This window comes from Manacus vitellinus, unplaced genomic scaffold (genome assembly GCF_001715985.3).
Source record: "Manacus vitellinus isolate BGI_N305 unplaced genomic scaffold, ASM171598v3 scaffold_12_pilon, whole genome shotgun sequence".
NCBI classification, from domain to species: Eukaryota; Metazoa; Chordata; class Aves; order Passeriformes; family Pipridae; genus Manacus; species Manacus vitellinus.
This window is the reverse complement of record NW_021938949.1, coordinates 17,337,903-17,363,511: the sequence shown is the minus strand read 5'-3', so window position 1 is coordinate 17,363,511 and position 25,609 is coordinate 17,337,903. Positions and strand designations below refer to the sequence as shown.

General features: G+C 51.4%; 2 protein-coding genes across 2 annotated transcripts in view; both read left to right on the top strand.

Moving 5' to 3' along the window:
- The window catches only part of ADCY9 (adenylate cyclase 9), an 84,781-nt gene extending 82,025 nt beyond the window's left edge, over positions 1-2,756 (top strand). The window contains exon 10 of the mRNA XM_029957944.1: positions 592-2,756. Coding sequence (XP_029813804.1) covers positions 592-1,780 — 1,189 coding nt within the window. The 3' untranslated portion in view covers positions 1,781-2,756. The remainder of the gene's footprint in view (positions 1-591) is intronic.
- LOC108638722 lies at positions 2,514-24,560 on the top strand. The gene is made up of 6 exons (XM_029957865.1): positions 2,514-2,660; positions 15,708-15,771; positions 15,925-16,172; positions 16,889-16,961; positions 19,460-19,543; positions 23,684-24,560. The coding sequence occupies exons 1-6, from the start codon at positions 2,514-2,516 to the stop codon at positions 23,794-23,796; spliced, it is 729 nt and encodes a 242-aa protein (XP_029813725.1). The 3' UTR covers positions 23,797-24,560.
- The last annotated feature ends 1,049 nt before the right edge of the window (positions 24,561-25,609 follow it).

Below are 25,609 nucleotides of genomic sequence, written 5' to 3'. Positions count from 1 at the left end.
GTCTTGTGCAGTGTTACCTTCTTCCAAACCCTTCATGTGTAGTGTTAAAGGCACACAGCAAAGGTCCTCTTGATGAAGAGACGAGGAAAAGGCACAAGGAACACAAAGAAGATGTTTCTGAATATTGTAGGTAATACAAAAAGAGGTAAATCCTGCAAAACTCACACACACCCCCTCTGTACAGAGGGCACATACCCACAGACATGCACATACCCACAGATATCTGAACACACCAGACATTATTAATTATTATTAAACATTGTATATACATATTTACATGTGTGCTTTTAGTTATGTATTTAGATATAACGATAACTGTTTCCTTGGTGAAGTCCTTAAAACAGCACTGGGCGACTTCCATGGTGCTGAACCTGACGAGAAGGAAATAATCACTTAGTTTAAGAATGAAATTAATTCTTCGGTGTTTTCTTAACGGCAGATGAAGTTCTCAATGCATATTTTATAATTCAGTATGTAACTGCTCTTCCCACACTTCTTTTTCCAGCACAGGGTTTCTGTCTCCGGAGCGGCACTGGCAGTGCCCTGACTCTGTGGTTTTAAATGCCCCTGTCTGTTTTTCCCTCTCTCCAGCTCCAGGAAGAGCCCATGCAACAGCTCAGTGCCAGATGACACCAAGAGGCCGGCAGACCTGATCGGTCAGGAGGTGGTTCTGGTCTCCTTCCTCCTGCTGCTCCTGGTCTGGTTTCTGAACCGAGAGTTTGAGGTCAGCTACCGCCTCCACTACCACGGGGACGTGGAGGCCGATCTCCATCGCACCAAAATCCAGAGCATGAGGGATCAAGCTGACTGGTTGCTGAGGAATATTATCCCATACCACGTGGCTGAGCAGCTGAAGGTGTCCCAGAGCTATTCCAAAAACCACGACAGCGGCGGGGTGATCTTTGCCAGCATAGTGAACTTCAGCGAGTTCTACGAGGAGAACTACCAGGGGGGCAAGGAGTGCTACCGAGTCCTGAACGAGCTCATCGGGGATTTCGACGAGCTGCTGAGCAAAGCCCACTACAGCAGCATCGAGAAAATCAAAACCATCGGGGCCACCTACATGGCGGCGTCGGGGCTGAACACCTCGCAGTGCCAGGACAGCAGCCACCCCCACGGGCACCTGCAGACCCTGTTCGAATTTGCCAAAGAAATGATGCGGGTGGTGGACGACTTCAACAACAACATGCTGTGGTTCAATTTTAAGCTGCGGATCGGCTTCAACCACGGCCCCCTCACGGCCGGGGTCATCGGCACCACCAAGCTGCTGTACGACATCTGGGGGGACACGGTGAACATCGCCAGCAGGATGGACACCACCGGCGTCGAGTGCCGCATCCAGGTGAGTGAGGAGAGCTACCGCATCCTCAGCAAGATGGGGTATGACTTTGACTACAGGGGGACGGTCAACGTGAAGGGCAAGGGTCAGATGAAGACCTACCTTTACCCCAAGTGCATGGACAACGGGATCGTGCCGCATCACCAGTTGTCCATATCTCCAGACATTCGGGTGCAAGTGGATGGCAGCATTGGGCGGTCTCCCACCGACGAGATTGCCAACCTGGTGCCTTCTGTACAGAATTCTGAAAACATAGCCCATGGCACAGATAACTCAGAAAACAAGGACATCCCTCCTTCTGCCAAGAAGCTCCAGAAAGACACGGTGAAGGCAGAGGAGAAGTGCAGGTTCGGCAAAGCCGCGGAGAAGTCTGACTGTGAGGAAGCGGGGACTGAGGAGGTCAATGAACTGACAAAGCTAAATATCTCTAAGAGTGTATGATGCACTGTCAGAGTTGCATGAAGTGCTCTGTCCGTAGAAACACACTGACTTTTGCAATTGGCAGTTTTCTTTTTCAAGAGAGACCTTCTCCACACCTGGGTTGTACGTTTGTGTTCATTTCGGCACCTGGGGCTGTGTGGATCACAGCTCTTCAGGGCTTCTTTCCATCCATCTCTCTCCTTCATGCCCCAAATCACATCTCAAGCTCCCCAGCTCCCTGTGCAACCATCTTACAGCTGAGTAGAGGATATTAAGTGCCTTCAGATATACTCCATTGGACTCCCTGTCAAGGTACAGAGGCCCCAAGTGAAATCATAGCTTTGGGTATTTATCTAATTTTAAAGAAAAGAAAAGCTGTGGTTATATCATTTTTATTGTTGTTTCTCACAAAACACTTTTTTTGGCTAATGCAACTCCTTGGGTTTTTTATATCTCTCGGAACAATGTTTTACTGTTATCAGACCTTTTGTATGTAACACACAGACATGTGCATGTATCTACCATATGAGACTGCTATAAAGTGCCAGTAATGCACCACAAGAATGTCTGGGCGAGGGGTGACACACTTTGGGTCGGGCTGGAGGAGGAGTCGTGCCGTGGCTCAGCCTTTAGTTAGGGCAGGAGGAACAGCTGCTGCAGTTCTGTTCTCCTTTACCGATGCTTTCTTCAGCCTCCACGTGCCATCGTGTGCTTTGGATACACTTCTTTTCCATATAGCCAATGAGTTACTGATATGTGGGAGTGGAATGAGGGTTGGGACAGCACCAGCTCTCGGGACAGGTTTCCAGAAGCAGACAAGAGACCGTGGGAGTGTTGCAGTTCAGGGCTCACGACTCCAGCGCCGTTCGGGGTTGCTCCGTGCGTGGCTGAGGTGGCCAAGGTAGGTGACATCAGTGTCTCTGAGCTGATTGGAGAGAGAGAGAGAGAGAGAGAGAGAGAAAAAAAAAGCAAAATAAATGTTTTGGGAATGCCTTTATTTATTTATTTATCTATTTCATTCCTGTTTGGCTTTTTTTTATTTTCTTTCCTTTGGGGATTTTCGTGTGCGGAAGGGATCAGGAGAGATGGATCCTGGGTTGGTTTAACGGGAGTAATAAGATGGTGTTTCAGCCTCTTCGAGCTACCAACCACTGTGAGGATGTTACCTTAGGCAATATTTGTTTCCAAGCTGGAGACACTTCAAAGCCACCAAACGCAGTTGAGTATCCCAGCTTCCCTCTGGACTGAACCAATGGTGCTGCACAATACTTTTCAGGATTTCCCCCCCACACACACTGTGCTTTTGCAGCAGGGAACAGCCCAGCGTGCTCCCTGCGTGCACTGAAAGCGGGAATAGGGAAAGAGTCCTTTAGTGAGCTGAGAAGCACAATCATGTCCCAGTCCTGGGGGTGACTCCGTGCCGTCCCTGGGAGCGGGGCCTGCGTGAGCACAGGAGCTGCTGGCACAGAGGGAGCTGTGGGATGGGTGCCACGGGCTGTGCCAGTCTGTCCTCTGCTTCCCTCACCTCCTTCACTGATGTTTGATAATATGGGCTATTCAACTATTCCCGTTCAGCCAACTCCTTGTGACACCAAATAAACAATTTTTATGCCCAAAAGAAGTTCATCAGCCAGGGAAGAGCTGGGGGAGGGCAGTGCTGCACTGGCTGCGTGGTGCTGTGGGCTTTGATTCTTTCCATCTGAACTCAAGGCAGAATATATTCATTCTTCTTCTTATCCCTGTGTGATTTTTGGGATATGAGTAATAACTGTATCCATTGTGGAGTTCCTGTTCAGCTGTTGGAGAGCCATCTCCTCTCCATGGTCAGCATGGAGCCCTTGAAGCCTTTCTCAGATGTAAATCTGTGGGATTTCTGGACCTCAGTTAAACAGGACTCTGCACACTGGTCCCACAAAAGCTGCTGTTTATGCACATCAGTATTCCATTTGATAGGAAAGCTGTTCAGAATTCATCTTGCTCAATCTGCCAGCACACAAAAATCCAGAGGATCCTCATCCCGGGATCCCTCTGCCACAAGTGCTGTTGCCCATTTGGAGCCTATTCCTGATGAGGAAGGAGGTGTTTGGAGTGCACAGTTTTCCAGCAGCTTCCTTCTCCCTAGGTTACAACTTCCCCCTCCCCATAGTGAGTTGCACTTCCAACTTTCAGGTAGTAATTCTGCAAATACCTCTTGCATCCAAAGAATGTATTCCTGAAGCATTTCTGGGGCTCTCGGTTCAGTTGAGGTGTGTCAGTATTCCTTTTCCTGCAGTCGAGGAGCTGACATGGTCCAGAACTGTTTACATGCCTTCTAGTGTTACATTTTTGTTCTCAGAGTTGTTCCAGCCTCTCTCCCTGCCTCTTCTTTCTCCCCATTTTATAGAGCCTGGCCATTCCTCCTCTCTCCCTGCTCAGCTGTTCCCAGTGGCAGGGCTCAGTTGGGATGTGCCGGCTCCTTGAGACGCTGCACAACAACCAAACCTCCCCCAGCCCCAGCCCTGCACCCCGGGACAGGTTGGCATCTTGTGGTTAAACCCGAAAGGAGGAGGTGCTGGAGTGGGGCCCTGGACCCAGAGCACCTTCCCCCTCATCCTTCAAGCACTGTAGGTGCAAAACCCTTCTCCTCCAGCCTGTAAAGTGCACAACATTCCTGTGCTGCCATGGGGGGGCCGCGGGGGGATCGTTGGCTTTGTGGGAACATCGGGAAACCAAAATACAACCCAGCAGGGCCTCTGTGTTGGCACTGAGCAAATACAGGGACCCAGGACAGGGGCATTAGTGGGCTCTGAAATCAAGGGCTGTTGTCTGCTCTGGGAACTGCCAGCAACATTCCTCTGCCTTAACTCTGGAGCTGGGAAAAGAGCTGTAAAACCTTGGGTGAGCAGAGGTGCCCTGTTTGCTCCTTGCCAGGGCAGCAGCGAGGTTTCCACAGCTGGGGCTGCAGCTCTCAGGGGTTAGATCTCTCTAATGCAGTGGAACAACCAAACCAAGAGGTTCAGTTCTCGGTGTGTAACTTGGAGAGGGACATTTTCCAGGCACAAAGAGCCAGGAGCCACCTGTTTCAGTTCTGGGAGCTGAACCTTTACACCCTCCCTTTATGCCTTTGAAGGTACATCCTAACACAGAACCGACTCCGGGGTGTTCTCAGCGGGATGTGCGGCTCTGCTGCCGAGTTCCTGACACGGCTCTGCTGCTGGGAGGCCACAGGCAAAGCTCTGATAAAATCCCTGTGTGTGCTGTGGGTGCCAGCACAGAGCTGTCAGTGAACGGGGAGGGCTTTGCCCAGAGGTTTGGTGGAGATATAAAAATGGTCCAGAGGAGGAGGTTGGGAAGGTTGCTGAGTGTTTAAGATCCCCATGTCCCCTTCTGCCACTTGCAGGACCTACTCTGGAGCGTGGAGTAATGAGGAATACACACAATACTGTCACCAGGGAGGTCTGAATCTGTTGCTAACACACCAAAATGCTTATTTTCCTCCCAGCTGAGAGATTTCTCATTGAGGAGCAGGTAAATGGCATTCCCGTTGATTTCTGTCTGGCATCATGATTTTGAGAAGGATTTTGAGAAGGATGGATTTGCCTGTTATTTCCCAGGATTTGGGGCCATTTTCCTTTGCTGGAGGTAACGTGAGCACTGCGAGCAGGGTGTGTCAGTGCTGCTGCCTGGCTGTGGCTCCTGCTGTGTCCCAGGAAGATTTTGGAGTGATAAAATGAGAGGAGGAGAGGATGGATTCCCCAAAGGCTTTACAAAACACATCAGTATTTGGATAATGTTAATTTAGGGCTAAAACATAGAAAGGAGATGCCTGAAGCAAAGCTGAAGGGAGCTACAAACCAAACACTTAACCATGGCAGCTTGAGCTAAAGAGGAGCTTATTCCTGAGTAAAAAGCCAAACTTTTAGGGTTTCCAGCATTTTAAAATTGGTAGCTCTGACCTGTTTTAAAGCTTTCATCCTGAATACAGCAAAAAGTGTTGTAAGGGAGCAGTTAAGTCACTCCATGTCTTCATTTTGCAGCATCTCAGAGGCCAAGGGTGCCTGTGTTGGCCGTGATGCCGTCGATGTTTAACTCAGCACCTTGTCTTGAGGGGTTTTTTGCCAAATTTAGGGACTCTGCCTTGTTTTCTCCCTTATTCCCTGCTGTGGTCTCATTTGCTCTCTCTGGACAGGACACATGAGTGGCTGTTGCCTCCCATCTCCTCACCTGTGGTAACCTCTGTCTTTTCCTCACTGCACGGAGTGCTGCTCTCCCTGCTGGCACCTCTCTGTGTCCTCATGGAAAAGGGAGAGTGTTTTTGCTTTGATATCTCGGTCCATTTTGCCCAGTCACAGCTGCAGCTTCCTCTTCATGGTGGTGACAGAAAACACAGAAGAGCAGCAGACATGTCCCAGCAGTTAAATTTAGGAATTAACTGCTAAAAAGGCAGTTGTTATTTATTGATGTGATTTTCCCAGTTGCTGGAAATGCCACTGTAAGTACAGAATGACTTGTGTGTGGAAACAGTAGAGGTGGAGGTTCAGGGATCCCCCAGTGCCTTGGTGCTGCTGTCTCAATGCCCAGGCAGCTGTGAAAACCTAGTTGGGGTTTCAGAGTAATGCTGAGACTTGACTGGCTACGTGGGGAACATCAGTTTGGGCAGGAAGGTCATTTATTCCAATGGTTTTTTACCTGTTGAGTTCTCTCTGCTGGCTGTAGCAGTCCTTGTTTTGTTTCCTAGAGGTAAAACCTGGGTTGCTGAGGCTGTGCTGTGCATGCAGCTGCCGTGGGATTCTGCAGTATCCTGTAAAAAAGGTGGAATTTGTAGCCACTGCACAGCAGTTCCTGCAGGTGCTGTAGCTGTGATGGGCTGTGTTTCAGTTCAGAGCTGTGGGTAGGACTCGGTGGGGTTGGCTCACCAAGAGCCTCTGGATGGTCACGTGTGTTTCCACGTCCTGGAGCTGAGGAGACGAGGAGAAGGGATCGTGGAATGAGGTGTCAGGAGGTTCCAAAGGCTAATCTGCATTTCCAGGTGTGATGTCTGTGCCTGGTGGCTGCAGGGGAGGTATCTCAGGTGTGCAGCTGAGCTGTGTTTGTGCTCGGAGGGGGCACCAAGGTGCCTTAAAATAGGCTGATTTTATTAAAATCTGCATTAACACCACCCTCTGAACTCTGTCCACAGAGTTTCATTGGTGAAAATAGCACACCAGGAGCTTATTGCCCTTATGAGATTTTCTTTTAAAATCAGATGTCAGGCTCTGAAGAGGTTGGAGGAGAAAATAAAACAGGTGGAATGTGTCTTGTCTTAGGGGCACAGTTTGAGGGTGCCATGGTGAGAAGGTTTGAGGTGCTTTGTGGACACAGGGTAGAAATATTGTGCAAATATTGGGTATAAAACCTTTTCCAAATCTTTATGATGTGAGCTGAACATCTGTCTCAGCCCTGATGAGTAGCTGGGCTGTACAACACGTGCAGAACTGTTTGCTGCTCATCTTCAGGAGTCAACATTGGCTTGGGAGAAAGAAGATTAGCTTGGAAAAATAGATTGGTAGAAGATATTTAAAGCTTTTTGTTCCCCTGGTCTGTTATTGTAGCCATTAAACTTTTTCTACCCTGACCAAGCTGCTGGTCTTTCACACTTCTGCTCTCAGCCTCTCCTGTCATGCCTTGGCATGGTTTGCTCCATTCTCTCCCTGTTTTCTGGCTCACTGCAATAATTTCATAGAATCCTGGAATGGTTTAGTTTGGAAGGGACCTTAAAGCTCATCTTATTCCACCCCCTGCCACGGGCAGGGACACCTTCCACTAGCCCAGGTTGCTCCAAGCCCCATCCAGCCTGGCCTTGGACATTTCCCAGGATGGGGCAGCCACAGCTTCTCTGGGCAACCTGTGCCAGGCCCTCAGCACCCTCGCAGACAAGAATTCCTTCCCAATATCCCATCTATCCCTGCCCTCTGGCAGTGGGAAGCCATTCCCTCTTGTCCTGTCACTCCAGGCCCTTGTCCCAGGTCCCTCTCCAGCTCTCTTGGAGCCCCTTTAGGCACTGGAAGGCTGAACAGCCCCAGCTCTCCCAGCCCTTGGAGCGTCCCTGTGACTGTGATGGATTTTAATGTCCAGAAATTTCAGCATTCGATGAAGCTGAAGAACTGCAGAGAAGATCATGGCTGGGAACAGTTAATAAAATTTTAAGTTTCAGCTTTTATCAGTGATGCTCTGACCGGTTTGCCATCCAGCTCAATGCCAGATGTGTGGTGAAACCAGTGCTACCACTTGCACATCCCTGATTTGAGCATCGACTCTCAAATCCTCCTCCAGATGAGTCAAAACAAAGCAACTTTCTCAAGTTTTTCCTTCTTTTCCTCCCTTGGTCACTCGTGTCTTTGTATCTGCCTTAATGCACCTGCTCAGTGTTAGTTTGGAATTGAAGATGGTTTGTATGGAGCTTTAACTCGGGGCAGGGAAGGACACGGCACGTGGTCCATGTGTGGGTGTGCCCGGGGGAAAGGCCTCCTCAGAGTCTCTGAAGCTTTGCCTTTGTTGAGTCAGCCCAGAGCTGTGTTTGGGGTTTATTTCTGGTGTTGGCTGTACGACTCCATCGTGTCCTGCATTGCTGCCTCAGCCAGGGATTGGCCACCACACAGGTCCCAGGGTTTGGCCACCACACAGGTCCCAGCACAGTCCCAGCAGCACCAGCAGCTTTTCCTCTCCCTGTGTCCCAGTGCAGGAGCCCACGGTTTCCAGAGAGACCCTCTCCCCAATTTACTTGCTTCTAGTTTCAGAGACCCTGTTGAGATATAGAGATGTACAGTATATATGCTAAGACAGAGCCTGTTACACCCCACTCCACAGCTTTAAACTTCCAAAGTAATAAACTCTCTAAAGCCAAGAGCCTTAACAACTCCAACATGTGCTGAGACAAACAACACAGTTCTAAGTTTGCGCTGAATATTTGGGGATTTTTCCTGCTCGATGGTGGGTGTCTCCAGTTAGTGAGGAGGCAGCAGCAGTATCCAAAGATGACAAGGACCTTGGCCACCCTCACTGAGTTCCCCAGGAACAGGTAAACAGGCTCCCTCCTCGTGCTCTCAGGAAAGTCACCTCGCTCCCCCAGTGCCAGCAGGGTGGCTTTAGGTGTTGTGTTGTTCTGAAAAGCTCCTTCTTCCCATGAAACAGCATTTTTAACTGGGCATAAAACATCATCTTTGTTGATGGCAGGGGCTGGATTCCTCCTTTACCACCCTTGGGGTCTTTCGGTCCTTCGGCATTGAGGTGGAGGAGGCGGGGGTGTAAATGATGGGAGAGCTGAGGGATTGGGAAGGAGCTGGATGTGTCCCTGGAGCTGCCATGTAGGTGCCACAGTGGTGCCCAGGCAGCAGCAGCTCCTGCAGCCAAGTTGTCCCCGTCGCTGGCGCAGCAGTGAAGCTCTGGGAAGGTGTAGCCAGAACTGAAACCACCACACTGCTGAAAGCTCAACAAAACAATATTTATTACAAAGAAGTGGCCAACGAAACTAGAACCCGAGAGAGAGGAAAGAGGAGGGAAATCAGCCCTCAGTACAACCCCCCACTCAGTCAGGTGATGCACCTTCAGGGTGTCCCGTGGATCAAAGCAGTGTGGTCTCATTCTCCTCACCTGAGTGGTGTTTTCCCATGGTGACACCGGCTCACATGACTGAAATCACAACAGCTCATGATACCAACCTCGTGCCAACAACGGCTCCGTTGTATCTTTAACAAAAGTCAAGTTCCCAGCAGTAAAACCATACAATATTTTCCCCATGCCACACTGACAAACACAACCACCGACCCACTACAGCAGAGTCTCAAACACAACTCAGATCCCTGACACAGGCATAAATCAATCAATCAATCTGGAGTTTTAACCTTTTTTTTTCATTCTCTTTAAATCTTGACTATGGGATGTGTGTGAGGGCATCTAATTGTACACATGCACCTAGGACTTGGTGTTTGTTGCTTTAAAGCACAAAATACACTGTATAAATAATTTCACTTTTTTAAAGTTACCAAAACCAAAGTTATAGACACTTAAATTATCAAATAGATTCGATGGTTCCAACGCTGTGAGTCCGCTCCTCAGAGGATTCATGTGTCCAAGCTCTCCCCCCTTTTCTCTTTTTTTTTGCATCCAAGCTCTCCCCTTTCTTTTTTCTGTTCTTTGCATCCAAGCTCTCCTCCTGCTGTGTAGTTGAGGTTCAGACCCGACATGTTGGAGGGCTTGGAGACTCAGAGAGTTGTTTTTCTTCTTTCCTGCCGCTGCAGCCACCACTGGGCCACCTCCCTCCCTGTGGCTCCTGGGCAGTGGCCTGGCCCCGGCACAGCTTCTAAACGATCCCAGAGTGTATTCCAAGGCTTCTGCATCCACCCGGGATGCTCAACAGGAGGGGCACCTTCCAGACCCCCATCCCAGGGTTTCAACACTGTTACTAACAAACTCATGCTGGTTCCTCCACCCACAGCCCCCAACACGCTCACACAGGGAGAGTCAGGACTCAGGAAGAGTCTCGTCGGGCAGCAACCAGCCAACCCTGCACACACCATCACTGTGGGGTCCAAGAAAAGCCCCCATCTAACAGATAAGGGATTACAGTGCTGTTAACAACACCCCGAGCTCACACCGACATGATGGTCAGACAACACAGCTCGCATGAGAACAACAAAAACAGGAGGTGACAGCTACGCTCTCTAGCCTGCCCCCCCCCCCCCCAGCGATAAGCAGCAGCCCCACAGGCTGTGTGGGTCCCACTTTTTCCACAACAAAACCCCACACAGCAGCACACCCTGCAAGCTATGCACTGCACCAGCGGGTCCTGCTTGTTTTCCACAATCAGTGGCACAACTCTACAAGCTATGCACTCTACTTGCAGAGTCCGCTTTTTCCCCAGCAATGGGGTGTTTCATGTTCAGCATCCCACCCTCGTCACCAGATTGCATAGCTGGGAGAATGCTGAAACCGAAACCACCACACTGCTGAAAGCTCGACAAAACAATATTTATCACAAAGAAGTGGCCAACAAAACGAGAACCCAAGAGAGAGGAAAGAGAAGGGAAATAAGCCCTCAGTACAACACCCCACTCACTCAGGTGTTACTTACAAGGTTTCTCACTGACCCCAGAATGCTCAGAGTTCCCCATAGCAGAGGTTGCATCCTCGGGCTGTCGGCAGGCTCACACGGTAGCGGGTGTCCCCACAAAAGGCAACGTTGTCCTCCGTGTGAAGCTTGAGTTTGCTCCCAACACGAGCTCTCTGCTTTTCATACAATTAACCTGTGATGGCTACCTGGGCAGGTGTGGCCAGCACTGCCCAGCCAGAGGCCCTCAGTCCCTCCCCCCTGTGGTGCAGGTGGTGCCCCTCCTGTGCACTCCTGTGTAACTGGAATTCCCCTGTGCCTGTGTGCTGCACCTCAGGGGTGTTTCCTAAATGAGTCTGGGGGTTTACTTTATCCTCCTCCTCTTCGCTTCCTCCTTCAAATGCCCTCGGAGGGCCATCAGCCAATAGCCAGTCACCAATTAATTTCAATTTATATGAGATGCTTCCTTCAAGGACGGAGTTCTCCTTTATCAGTGCTTGTTTTCTTATAACCTGGTAGGAAAAGAACAGACTCTCACAGGTGGCTGGGCCAAACACAGACCAAAAGTAGCAGCATCTAATTAAGCACGAATACAGAAGGTTTGCTCTAGGACAACATCCCACTGCCTGCTCTGTGCAGCCAGTCCGTGGACACCTTTGTAAATGCACGTTCCCTCCTGCCTGTTGGTTTGCTCTTCTCGTGGGAGCAAATTTCTGCTGGTTACTGAAACCCTGCGCTAGAAATCGGAGCGCTGCTGTCTGCCCATGGCTGGCCGGGGATGGGATGGGGACTGGACTGGGGCGAGGGATGAGGGTGGGGATGGGATGGGGATGGGATGGGGATGGGATGGGGATGGGGATGGGATGGGGATGGGTCTGCCCACCCTCCATCCACACAGTGACACCTACACCTCCCCCTGTATGAGCCATCGAGGGTGGCAGCACCTGATTACAAACAGCCTGAGAGAGATTATTTTTGGAGTAATCAGCTGAAACCAGGGTTGGCTTTGGTTCGCCAGGGGCTGGGTCTGGGAGCCAGCACAGACCCCTGAGCATTCCCTTGTTTCCTTGAGCATCCCCTGCTTCCTTGAGGAGCTGCCTCGGTGCTGACCCAAGGCTTCAGCACTGCCTGACCTTGCACAGGCACACGTGGGGATGAACAGAAATACAGAGGGGTAGAAAGCATGAACTGAGAACGTCATCGAAACGTTACTGAATTACGAAATGAAAATTAACCAAGAGCAGTTTCCAGTTACAAATTTTTAAAAAGGCAAATCAAACTGTTTTGAAACCTCCAGGTTAGCTGGACATCATTTCTTCCCTCCTGCCCAGCTCAGCCCGTGTTCCCCACCTTGTCCCTCCCTTGCAGGAAGAGGGAACCGCTCTGTTTACACCCACTGCTCGAGCAGCTTCGGATGGGGCTGTGACAGGGGATGGGGCTTCCTCGCAGAGGCCTCGCTGTAAATACTCTGCCAATGCTTTGTGGACAAAACCGAGATGGAAAAAAAGTTGTATCTGTGAAATATTAAGCGTTGTGTGTACATAGATCCAACGTACTATCTGCAGCTCTGTAACCAATTGTATATTGAACTGTTTCACTGTACGGACGCTCATTTCACGCTCTCTTAGATGTAGAAAAGCTGAGAAGTAATTCACAATACACTGTGTCAACTCCAAATCGGTTTGCTTTTGTATTTTTGCTCCAGCCCCACTTCAGCTGCAGCCGTTTGCACGTGGTCTGGAAGAGGAACAGTTCGGAACAGAAGGTTTTTCAGCCCTTTGGTTTGGATCTGGCTTTTGACAATGTTTCTTTGGTAATCACAAAGCCACTGAGTTAATTTTTTATTAGGGACATACCTGGGATGTGTTTTAAACGTGAAAGGAATTTGTTACATGAAGCTGGTGATAAATGACCTTCTTGTTCCCAGTGCTGGGTGAGAAAACGACTCCTTCCTGATTTTCCTCATTGCAGTGCAGCTCTGAAGTGTCGGGAAGGGGCAGTGCAGCCACCGGAGGTCACTGCCAGCTGTGGCAGGAGGTGTCAGCAGAGCTTTTCCCCCCAGGGAGCTTGTGTTGGCCAGAATGGGGGATAAATTTGAAGTAGTTATTTTTCTCTTTAGCAGAGAGCACCGATGGTTTGCTCTGGAATAGCAATGCCTCACTCTGATTCCCTCGAGCCGCTTGGAAAGGGGAGTGAGGCAGTTATTCTGGAGTGAGTGTCCACAGAGCAAGGACTGGCTGAGTGGGTTGAGAAGAGGAGCCTTGGGGCTTCCAATATCGGAATCTGACCCAAAGAGCAAATCCTGTCTGTCTGTCTGTCCCACCAGCCACCCCCAGCCTCCCTTGGGGTCTCTCCTAAGCCTTCCACCATGTGTTCATGGGGTTTCCCTGGGGGATGAATCCCCTAATGAAGCCCTGAGCCCTTGCCCAGCCAGGGTTTGAGCTGGAAGATGTGAAGGTTTCCTCTGGATCCTGCTCCTTGTCGATGACCAGTGCCCCACTGCCATCGTGTCCTGCGGCACCGGACCCTTCTCACGGGGCAGCCACAGCATCGGGATGGGTCCAGCCAGACCTCCCACTTCCCATTTTGATGCTCTCCCTCAGCTACAGCAAGACCAAGAGCTTTGTCCCCCTGGAAGCATGGAGAGGTGGAATCTGGGTTCTGATGAATTCTTTTCCCCGTATTTTAAATAGTTGGGTTTTCCCACAGCCCAGGTAAGTATCAGAGCACACAGTAATGCCTGTGGTGTGATTGGTGCCACAGCCAGGGGTTGCCCCGTGCTCCTCAGTTCCAGCCCAGGTGTTTGATGCCAGTAGGGATGTGTAGGCCTTGCTGTGGTGTTCCTGGGTGTTCACCTTCTGTTATAGGCGAAAACCATTCCAATGTTGTCCAGTCAGGTTCCAATTGTGGATCATGGTGATTGTCAACTGCCAAGGGATATTTTTAATAAATCTTACTGAGGTATTTCAAATAAACCCTGCCTTCCTGTGTTCAGTTTGGTGTTGTCTTGTCCTGGGTAACCCCATGTTAAAGTTTCTTCTCTCTCTGTGCTTTGGTTCTTGTTCAGGATGTGTCGTACATCAGCGTTGGGTGTATTGAAAGATCCACCCTGTGCTTGATTAGTTCACGTGGGGACTTTCCGTACAAAGCCCAGAGTTCTCTTCACAGCAGTTCCCAAAAGGCCTTCTGGGACAATGGGGGACAACAGCTGTGCTGCTCGTGGGGTCTCTGCTTCTGAGGAACCACCATCAGCTCAGGGGTGATGGAGAGGTGCTGCAGTAGCTGGAGCTGTCTCCCAGTCTGTGATCCATGGATGGCTGGAAACTGCCTGGCTTGTGCCCTCCTTGCTGAACTGGAGGTGATATTTCAGCTTTCCTGGGGAGTTGAGAACTTGCAGGTGACCTCTGGGCTTGGCTGGGCACGGGGACCCCCTGTGCCCTCCCAGCTCCGGCACTGGGGAAGGTGAGTGTGGGGCAGATCTCCTCTCAGCTCCTACCCTTGTTCTCCTGGGTGTTCCCTGGCAATCCCCAAGTTCCAGCTGTTCCCCTAGTTTCATGAGGCATTTCCAGCTCTCTCTGGTCACAGCCCTGGACTCCCTCTGTGCCTGAGGGGTACCCACCTGCCTCTCTCTGCTGTGCCATCGCTGAGGCTTCACCAAAGGACCCTGCCCTGGTCCTGCTTCAGGGGCAGCCCATGGAGAGGAGGTGCTCTCACCTGGCTCCCCACACCAGCCATGGGCTTTCCTTTTACCACCACTCAGAGCTTTTCCTCCATCTCTGGGTCAGGTCTTTCCCTGGAGCAGTGATTCCCCCCCCCTCCCTGTTTTTGTGCTGTTTCAGTCCAGCAAAGCCCATCAGCACTCTGTGGTAACGTCTGTGGCCGCTGCAGTGGCATCGGTGGCATCGAGTGTCACAGCTCTGCCACGGGGGCCTGGGGGGCTGCAACCGGCTGGGCCGTGATGACTTTGGGTCTCGACTTGGCAATTATCATTTTCTTTTGGTAACTAAACTTTTGCTGCTTTGTGGCGTCGAGCAGCGATTCTCATTTCCCAGCTTCGCCGAGTTTATGGGAATTTAAGAGCTAGATGCAAATGAACTTCATTAACATGCTTAATTATCTTATAAGCCTCATACCCATCTGTCCTGCATATGCTTTGTACTCGACACTCTGAGACAAGTGACCACATTGGGCTTGGCACGAGGCACCTGTGAGCGGGAGCCTTTTGGAAGAGGGGCTGGGTTAGTGCTGGGGGTGCACTGGAGGTGTCCTTTTTCAAAGGCTGTGTCCAAGCTGGGAGATGGGAATTGAATGGGTAGAACATGCAGCAGAATGGCACCATCTTAGGAATGATTTGCTAAAAGCAAAACAGCAGCGTGGAAACAATTGAAACAAACTCCAATCCCTGCCTGTTTGCAGCCCAAGATCCTGGACTGGTGTCCCATGGTGGCACAGGATGCGTTTCACAGTGGGGAAGCTGTGCTGCAGTCACAGCACTGGGTGCCACAAGCAATCCCAGGCAATCCCTTTGTCTTTATTTAATGTTATTGAAAAATAGCAGAAAAAATAAGCCTTTACTTCCAGGTAAAACTACTGCAAATCCACGGGTATCTGCTACTGGCTAAGAGACAGTGCAAACCCCAGACTTGCACAAGAGCCTCCAAAAGGTTTAGGGGCTGTGCTGGGGGCTGAGCACAAATCTACAGCTCTTTCATATCCACAGCATCACGTCAGAGCTGCCTCCATCAGTGCACACTCAGCACACGGGGTGAGCCATGGGGTGCTCCCGTGTGCACCTCCCTCGCCTCACAGCACGGGAAAAGCACTGATGCACCCAGTCTCTGCTCTTTGAGCGTGTGTTTGTAACGAAGCCGTGAAACTTTCCAGGCCTGGGAGGGAGCGAGGAGCCAGGATGAGCAGCCCTGGGTATGGGTGTGCTGCCACCACAGCGGTGAGTCCGTGTGCCCCGGGAGTGGGGGACAGGGAGTGCGGTGCATAGCAAAGCGCTGACGGAGGATCTCCTTCCCTCCTCTCGCTCTTGCCAGCTCATATCGAGGCAAAGACACCCTGTTCCCGCAGGGGCTCAGATGACACCCTGCCCCAGACACCCCTCTGCCTTCCTCCCTCTGCATCCAGCCTCCTGGGCTGAGGCCAACATCCCGACTGCGTTACCAGCCGCCCTGTTCCCCTCCAGCGCCGGCAGATGGGAAGTTCAAGAGTGAGGGTGTTGAGAACTGTGGAGCTGGAGCTGTAAATAACTGTGAATATGAGCAAACCAGAGATGTGACTGCAGGGGAAGCGGTGCCATGGTGTGACCAAACTGGAGAGTGGGAGAGAAAACACAAGTTTGGGGTAGGTTGGTGGTTTGGGGGCAGGTGCTGTGGGGGTTTTTTAGGGGGAGCTCAGGGATGTGCCTGGTGAGCCCAGGTCCCAAGGGCACTAGGGATTAATGGCGTCACAGGCAACATACAAACCTTTATCAGTAGTATTTGGGTTAACTCTGTGCCAGTCACACTGGAAAAACGGGGTAAGATGTGACTTTTCTTTCCAATCCATAGAAGATACAAGGGAGAAGTGCCCCCCTCACGTGGCTCCTGCCCACGGAGCTGCCCTCGCACTGTGCCTGCCCAGCATCTGGCACCAATTCACGACACGGGAGCCAGGGCTGCACCCACAGGGCCCTGTGTGATCCAGCTGGGCACAAACAACTCTGCTGGGGACAGGTCCTGCTGGTTTGGCTCTTTGTCTCCTGGGACCTCCCCCAAACTCTGCCCATCTGAAATCCTCCCATCTCTGGTGAGAGGGGCTGCAGGGAGCCCCTGTAGAAGGGAACATCCATGGGAGGAGAGGAGCTGGTGTGATATTGGGGTGGTGCCTAGAGCCAGATGTCCCCTGGAATGGTTTTAGCCCTGGAGGTGCCCAGTTTGCTGGTGCTGGGGTCCTGTGAAGGCTGTCATGGCTGTGCCAATGCCAAGTGCACCTGAGGGGCATTGGGAAAGGGGAGTTGGGGCAAGGACAGGCTGAGCTTCCAGCTCAGCTCAGCAGTGTGTGTCACTCTCTGCTTCCAGGCTGGGTCCCCAGACCCCTCCTTCCCTGCTGGCCCCTGGTCTGGGTGCTGTATGCTGTTCTCCTTCCCCCTGGGTGAGTTTTTGGGGTGCCCCTGTGCTCTTTGCATGTGGGAGAAGGTGGCTTCTTGCTTTTATACCTGCTGCATGAAGATGTAAGTGCCATAAGGCCTCTCGTTGCCAGAGGTGCTTCCCAGAGACTGAAGATGTCAGGAAAGACCCCGCAAAGCAACGGGACTGTGACAGGTGGAAACCTGCAGCTCTCCTCTTTGTCCCCGACAGCAGCTGGGACCAGGGTGGCCCTGGGGACAAGGGGACAGGAGGGGCTGGCGAGGGCGCAGGGCCCGGCATGTCCCGGCCTTTATCTCCCCCTAGTGCCTCCGGCTCCGGCTCCTCTGCTCCGGTGCCGTGCAGGGCACGGAACCCGGCGATGCCACACGCGGTGGCCGTGGGGGCGTGGAGGGAGCAGCCCTGGGGCAGCCAGCACAGGGAGCGTGGGGGACGGGGCACAGGGCGCAGCCGTGGGGCAGGACCCTGTGGGCATGAGGAGATACGACCTGAGTAACACAAAATTCTGGTCAGGTGTGAGGAAGAGCTGTGGCATCCTGCAGCACCAAGGTGGAACTGCGGTGGTGATGGGGAGGAGAGGGAAATGATGGAGAGTGAAGTGGTGAAGGTGCCTTTGCTTGGCCCGAAGGGACACGAAAGGTGACATTTCTGAGGCTGAAATGAGGTTGTTCTGTGGCAGGGTCAGCTGGGCACTGTGACCTGAGCAGGCCCATGAGATTCCCTGGAGAGTGGGGAGGGGGTCCCCTGGTCTGGGAGACCCTGGGGATGTCCAACCCTGTGCTCAGGACAGCCCAGCCCCGCTGGAGCTGGGGATCAGCCCTGGGTGCTGTGAGACCTTCGGTGACAAGGACCTTGCTCGGTCCTGAGCCATGTGTGCACTGAGTTGTGTCCAGCCCCAGCAGGAGCCACAAGGTCACAGACAGCTCATCAGGCTCTGCTCTGCAGGCTTGTCCTCTGCCATTGCTCTGAACAGGGTGAAAGGGGGAAGAGGCTCTTCCTTGGAGACTGTCTTGCCCCTCAACCCAGCAGAGTAGAGTTTGTGAGGGAAATGCTTAAGAAGACACATTTGGCACCGTGAAAGGGCTCTGTACAGCCTCGAGTAGGGTAGGGGGGGTCTTCCCATGTGTTTGGCTTTCCAGAGAGAGCCCCTTCACACCTCACTGCACTGTGCTGTGCCTCAGGTGACCTGACACCGCTGGGGACTCCGCGTTTTGGGGTTGTCCCTGAGCCAGCAATGGAGCTTGTCCTGATTTAGGGCATTTCTGTGGCACTCTGGGATTTTCAACAAGTTTTAGCCCTTCTGCTGGGAGTGAGACCTGCACATGGGGCAGGCTCGGGGGTAAAGGACTGTAGTGTATGGGGCTGTACAGGGCAGGGTGTGGGGCTGTGCAGCACCAGGCTGTGCTCTGAGGGCAGTGAGAGGTGCACAGGCAGCCTCTGCTTTAGGGGACAACACAAGCCATGCTGGCCCCACATCACCGTGTCCCCAGCACGAGGATCTGCCCAAGCTGGGGGGTCACACTGTGGATGTTCCTGGCCACAAACCACAAACCCTGTGCTGTCCTGCAGCCTCCTGCGCTCCTCCAATCCCAGTACCTATCCCAGGGCTGTTCCCAGCAGGAATCAGCCCACAGAAGGAGTTTGCTGCACTCTTCTGGCTTTAGAAACGTTCTGAATCGGAGGATTCCTCTTTCTCAAACTGCACAGAGAGGACTTGTGCACCCACAGGGTTAATTGCAACGAAAACCCTTCGGGTTTTCTCAGCCCCCCCACCCGGCCGGGAGCACTGGCGCCCTGCTCCGGGTATTTATAGCACCGTGAACTTTGAGTGTGTCCAGCGAGCCGGGATGTGGGGACGGCCCCGCCAGAGCTGGAGGCTGTTGGGGTTCTGGCCCCAGGAGCTGCAGCAAAGCCACGGAGACCACCCAGCACCACATCCCCGCCCCTGTGCCCCACGCATCCCGTGCCAGAGCTGGGTCTCCGTGGCTGGGCAGCACCGGGGCACGGGGGGACCTCAGGCTGGGGGACCCCTGTGAACACACCTGGGCTGCCAAGGACATGGGGTGAAGCCTCCTTCAGCCACAGCAGCACTGGAGCAGCACCGTCCCGAGCTGGTGTTCCTGGGTTTGAGCTGATGTTCCTGGGTTTGAGCTGATGTTCCTGGGTTTGAGCTGGTGTTCCTGGGTTTGAGCTGATGTTCCTGGTATCAGCAGCAGCTGAACACAGACATCTTCCCTTTTCCGTGGCAAACAACAGGCAGAAGCTCCCACCTTTTCACAGCATCCCAGGACAGATCCCTTCTCACCAGACGACCTGCCAGCCAGTTCACCAGGTCTTGGAGAGAAGGAACATCATGTGTGGCTTCCTAGCTCTGACACCAGGAAAATGAAGAGGGGAGTATGGGTGGTAGGGGATGAGAAGCCTCTGTGTCTGTGCAAACCCTTGGAAAAAACCCTAAAAGCAAAACAAAACAAAACAAATTAGGATTTGCTTATCTTTTAACAGATGCCATCTGTACCTACAGATTGAAGGGGCAGCCCAGAAAGCAAACCATGTCCTGGCCTGCATCGTCAGAAGAGGAGCAGCAAGGTGAGGGTGGGCTGTGCTCTGGTGAGACCCCACCTGCAGTGCTGCCTCCAGCTCTGGGGTTCCCAACATGAGAAGGATGTGGAACTGCTGGAGCAAGTCCAGAAGAGGCCACAGAGATGCTCTGAAGGCTGGAGCAACTCCACTCTGGAGCCAGGCTGGGAGAGCTGGGGATGTTCAGCCTGGAGAAGAGGCAGCTCTGTGCCCCTTCCAGTGCCTAAAGGGGCTCCAGAGAGCTGGAGAGGGACCTGGGACAAGGGATGGAGGGACAGGACAAGGGGCAATGGATTTCCACTGACACAGGGCAGGGTTAGGCGGGATATTGGGAAGGAATTCTTGGCTGTGAGGGTGCTGAGGCCCTGGCACAGGTTGCCCAGAGAAGCTGTGGCTGCCCCAGCCCTGGAAGTGTCCAAGGCCAGGTTGGACAGGGCTTGGAGCAACCTGGACTAGTGGAAGGTGTCCCTGCCCATGGCAGGGGGTGGAACAAGATGATCTTCAAAGTCCCTTCCAACCCAAACTATGCTATGAAAGGGCTTTGGTCTGAGATGGGATGAGGTCTGGGAAAGCCAGATTGAGCAATATCTCCTTGCCATCGATGGAGATGGTGTGTGGGCTGGGAGCTGACCCAGGCACAGTCCAGCTGGGGAGGAGCATTGGAGTCCAAATCATAGAATCATGGAACATTAAGGCTTGGAAGGGACCTTAAAGATCATCTAGTCCCAACCTCCCTTGCCATGGGCAGGGACATCTCCCACTAGACTGGGTTGCTCAAGGCCTTATCCCACCTGGCCTCAAACACTTCCAGGGATGGGGCAGCCACAGCTTCTCTGGGCAACCTGCTTTCAGAAGGGCCAGGAGAGAAGGAGGAAGGCAACAAGGATAATTAAAGAAATGGAGTAGTTTCCACCCAAGGAACAACTAAACAGGTTGGGATGCTTCACCCAGGGCAGGAAATGACAAAGGGATAAGAAAAAAGGCAGGAAAAGCAAAGTTTTCTCTTCGTTGGAGAAATCTGGGTGGATCTTCATGAGCACAGTTGGAGATCTGTGATTCTATGATCAGATGAACTGCTGACATAAAAATGACATAAAAATTATCTCCAGCCCCTTCTCCTGGGGCTGAGCACAGACCTGGGTACTGGAAGCACACCAGGATCATATAGTGGGGTTTTTCACCTCAAAAGCAACTGAAATGTTTTGGCCAAAATTTGCTCTTTTTCTCATGAGTTTTCACTGTGATTCTGTCCCAGAATCTGCCATGGGTTATGTTTGACAGCACTGTAAGCAAAGGAAAATTGGGACCCACAAGGGCAGTGTCTGGAAATGTTCATCACGGAGGACCCCATTTATAATTACAAATATACACAGTTTTGTACAATTACACACCCCAGCTGGCTCTGGGGGCAATTGCTCAAGGTTGCCCCTTTTTTCCTGAAAGCACTGGCAATTTATTTATGGGAAGAATTATTTTATACCCCCGGGAGATTATAAGGGTGTTGCTGTTGCTCTCTGAGATGTCTTCAGATCCTGCCCACCCCAGAAACAGCAATAGAGCTTTGCATCAGCTCCATCTATTGCAAGCACTGAAATATCAGGAAGAGGAGAGGAATGGTTTCAGTCTCAACAGACTCCTGCATAAAATAGAGGCTAAAGCACATCTTCAAAATGATTGAGTGAGAACACTGCTCATTACATAAGGTTGTTGGGGGGAAAAAATAGGCTGATTTACATTTTTATAGGAAATAAAAGGAGGTCTGTGGGTGACATAGCACCTTCCACTGAGAATGTCAGCGTGAGATAAGTGGGCTTCAAAGGGAAGAGTAACCATTTTCCTGTGGGGACAGAGTCCATCCCAGAGAGCTGAATCTGGGAGAAAGGGGCTTTTTAGAGGCAATTTTTCATCACCAAAGCAAATACATTTTGTTATCACAGTATGTACCGACTGCAAGGCTGCTGGTTCTCAGTTTTGATGGTTCCTCTGAGTTTTGGTGGAGCTTTGGGTAGCAGGAAGACTGGACTGCCTCTATTTTGTGGACGTGGTGTTTTCTGGGCAGGAATTTCAGGCAGGAGGAGAGGTCAATGTGCTTTTTGGGAGCGGGGGGATTTTTCAGTGTCCGCCAGAGCAGGCTGGAGTTTAGTGGTACTTTAATTCAATTCACAACGAGTCACTTGGTAGGTTTTACCCTGGTTTCAGGTTGGTGGCCCTCTGAGATTTGCTCTGCTGTGCTTCAGATCCGCGGCTGTCTGGCAGAACAATTCCGGTTGCTCAAAAGCACCGATTAGCATAAATGAAGGAGTGGGTGAAATGTTCATTATACTGCCTACTGTCATGTTTGTGTACCAGATTTTGTTACCATCTGTCATTTCTGTTTTCTTGTTGTTGCCAAAAGTTGTCATTCTGAATGGAGGGTGGAGACGTATCTTCAGAAGCCAACAGGAGATAATTTGAGGTGCTTTGGAGCTCATGTGTTCTGTGCTGGGTGTCAGCAGCCCGCACGTACATCAGCCTCACACATCTTGGGTAAAACCTGGGCAGTGGTTTAGTTAAAGGAGTTTTTAAAATCATTGTGGTCATGCAAGCACACAAAGATTCTCAGCTCTTGTCATTTAAGAGGAGTATCTGGTCCTTGCAGTTGCACAGAAAAGCCTGAAAATAAAATATGGTTTCCTTAATGTCGAAGAAAAAAAAAATAGAGTACAAAGAAGGAGGTATGTGGGGACATCAGGGTGTTAAAAACCAAGCTCCTGTCCAGAGATCTGATCAAGTGACAGCTCTGCTATAATGGACTACAGCATCCCCACATTATTTCTAGGGAGGTAAATGTCCCAGGGTCTGAAGCTGGACAAATTCAACCTTGAAATGAAGCGCAGCTCTCTCGCAGTGACAGTCTCTGTGCACTGTGACAGCGGGCAAGGGGTGCAGTGCCTGTGTCGGGGCTCGCTGCCTTTAGAGCAAAATTAGCTCATTTTCAACTGCACCTCTTTAAATCAGTGTCTGGGAGGAAGGGCTCAGCCTGCAAGTGGGGAGCTGGGAGGGGAAGCCACGAGGATTTCTTGCCTTGCCCAAGCGCTGTGAGATCGCTCAGTCTGTGAGCTCGGTGTCCTGTGCCAGCTGGGGAGGGAGGGGGTTTGGAGTGCCTGGATTGTCCCCCTTCCTTCAGGCTGGAGCACCAGGCTGGTGTGTGAACTTTGAAACCTTCCCTGGCAGCGCCGGGGCTGTGCTGGCACCTCGTGGCTTCCCATCTTGTCAGACAGTAGCTCTGCTCTCTTGAGGCTCTAATCTGACCCGAGTGACAGGGCTCCATGTTCACCCGAAATGCACTGACTTGTGGCATCCAAAAATATAGAAAAAATGGTCTAATGCCTTCAACTGGACTCAAACTCCAGGAAAATACAAAGCCAGACAGTTTTGGGATGTATTTTTGTTGGTTTGGGCACAGATGATGCAGGTTCATAACCACAGCTCTGAAGATGTCACAGTGTCACAGGGGGAACTGCAGGTGCAGAGGGTCACCTTGCTCAAGGAGAGGTGGAGAAGGAGGAGATGGAGCTGCCGTTGCTCTGGAAGAGGCAAAGATCATTCTGGGCATCTCCGATTGAAGGCTGGGGGAGACCAGGGCCATGTCATGACTGCAGTGGTTACTGGTACCTCTTTGCAGATGCCTCAGGTGATCTGTCTTCTGCACCTTCCAGTGCCTAAAGGGGCTCCAGAGAGCTGGAGAGGGACTTTGGACAAGGGCCTGGGGTGACAGGACAAGGGGCAATGGCTTCCCATTGACACAGGGCAGGGTTAGATGGGATACTGGGAAGGAATTCTTCCCTGTGAGGGTGCTGAGGCCCTGGCACAGGTTGCCCAGAGAAGCTGTGGCTGCCCCATCCCTGGAAGTGTCCAAGGCCAGGTTGGACGGGGCTTGGAGCAACCTGGGCTAGTGGAAGGTGTCCCTGCCCATGGCAGGGGGTGGAACTGGATGAGCTTTACGGTTCCTTCTAACCCAACCCAGTCTATGATTCTATGAAAATCCTGTATTTTACAAAGTCTTTGGCTGCTTTTAGGTTTGAGATAACAGCTCTGTCCTGCTTTAACACTTCAATAATGTAAATTGCCTTTCCTAGCTTGAATTCTCCCCTATTTTCTCTCTCCCAGAGGGTAACTGTACAAAGCTCACAAGCAAATTCCACACAGGATTGCAGGATGCTGCAAGCATCACTGACAGCCGCTGTGAAGAGGCTGGGTCTGGGTTCGTTTCACAAGTGTGAAATAAATTTCAGAGCTCTCATATTCAAACCAGCCCAGTAAATTGCCCTGAATGAGCACTAAATGTTGTCTTGTGTAGAGGAACCTGGCAGGCAGCTGAGAAGCCTTCAGGTAAGCAGGGAGATGTGGGCTTGGGCCACGGAGAGTGGAGCTGACCTGACTGAGGGGCCAAACTTATTGCTTGGGGGTTGTTTAGTAGTACATAATGGATATTTAATAGCACACTGGATGTGGAGGAGCTGGGGACTGAGATGAGCTGCAGCAGTTTGTCAAGCCCCACTCCAGGATGGCAATGATGGGACCTCCAGGCTGGGTGATTCGGAGCTGCTCTGGCTCCACTCCCCTGCTGAGCACAAGGCTGGGATCAGCTTTAATGGCTGATGTGTGGCAGGAAGAAAGGCAAGAAAAAAGGGAGTTTCTCTTCTTAACGCCGAATGTGCTGTGGATGATCCAAGACCAAAGCACAGAGAACATCAACAGCCAGACTGGGGAACTCCACACTGCAGGAATTAAGCATCATGCCCAGGGTGGACAGCTTGGGCTGAAAAGTTAATCCTGATGTAATCAGAGGCAGTGTTGTAACAGCAAAATTGTGGAGTCACAAGTCAGAGGGTAAGATGCCACCAATGCCAAGTCTTGCAGGAATGGGACAGGAGTGACATGTGTAACAATCTTCCACCTCATGCTTAAAAGGATGGAGCAATATCCCGGGAGAGCTGGGGAAGGTTTCTCTGTCCACCCAATGAGGTGTTTGGCCTTGAGGAACTTCAGGCAAGACAAGTATCATGTCCAATCAAGGACACAAAATCCAAACAAATTAAAATGCATCTGGAGGTATGTGCAGGTATGTTAAAAGAGCTTCCTGACCTTTACAGGGATTGTTTTATACCCTGGAGCATGACATTTTATTACTCTCGCCTTCTACATAATTTATCGTAGAAAAATATTATTTTGGCTATAAAATTATTCACCTTCGTTTAAGCTCAGCAGTAGTATTTAACTTTCTGATCCTTTTTGAAACTAATTTCCCCAGGCAAATTACATACTGTGCCAAGACATTCCTTTGGCTTTAAATTTCCCTGCCATTAATGTCACAGAGTGGGACATCACAGCTGGGAGGGTGATCATTTCTTTGATAACCTTGAAACAACAGAGTCGGGCACCTCACTGGAGTCATTCTCACACAGATTTTCCAGTGGAAGTGATCCCAGTTTTTCCTGTGCTGATTATTACCACCACCACAGCCACCCTGCTGCCCTGCTCTGATCCCCTTAACCCAAACAGGTTGTCCAGAGAAGCTGTGGCTGCCCCATCCCTGGAAGGGTTCAAGGTCATGTTGGATGGGGCTTGGAGCAACCTGGTCTAGTGGAATGGGGTGGAATGAGCAGGGGGTGGAATGAGATGAGCTTTAAGGTCCCTTCCAGCCCAAACCAGTCTGTGATTCCCTGATTCTACGAGCTAGAAGATATAATGACAATAGTTGTTTCTACTTTCACCTGAGCCCACTGTTTAGGCACTGTGCAAACTTATGGAGAAAGGTGATTTCTGCTGGAAAAAAGTTTTCCAGCTAAAGCCCTCGTGCTGTGATGGGAAAAACTCTGGATTTGACCACCAGGAAGAGTTTGGGTCTGGCTCTATGCTGGGCACCCAGGAGATTCCAGGTGTGATTCAGGCAGCTGAAACAAGGTGATAGGAGGGATGCATCCAGCAAGATGATGCATGAGAGCCAGACCACACTCAAGGAGCTCTCTGAGAGAACCACGGGGTTGGAGAAACAGTGGGGCCTTTGAACTGGTTGTTACCATAAAAAGAAAA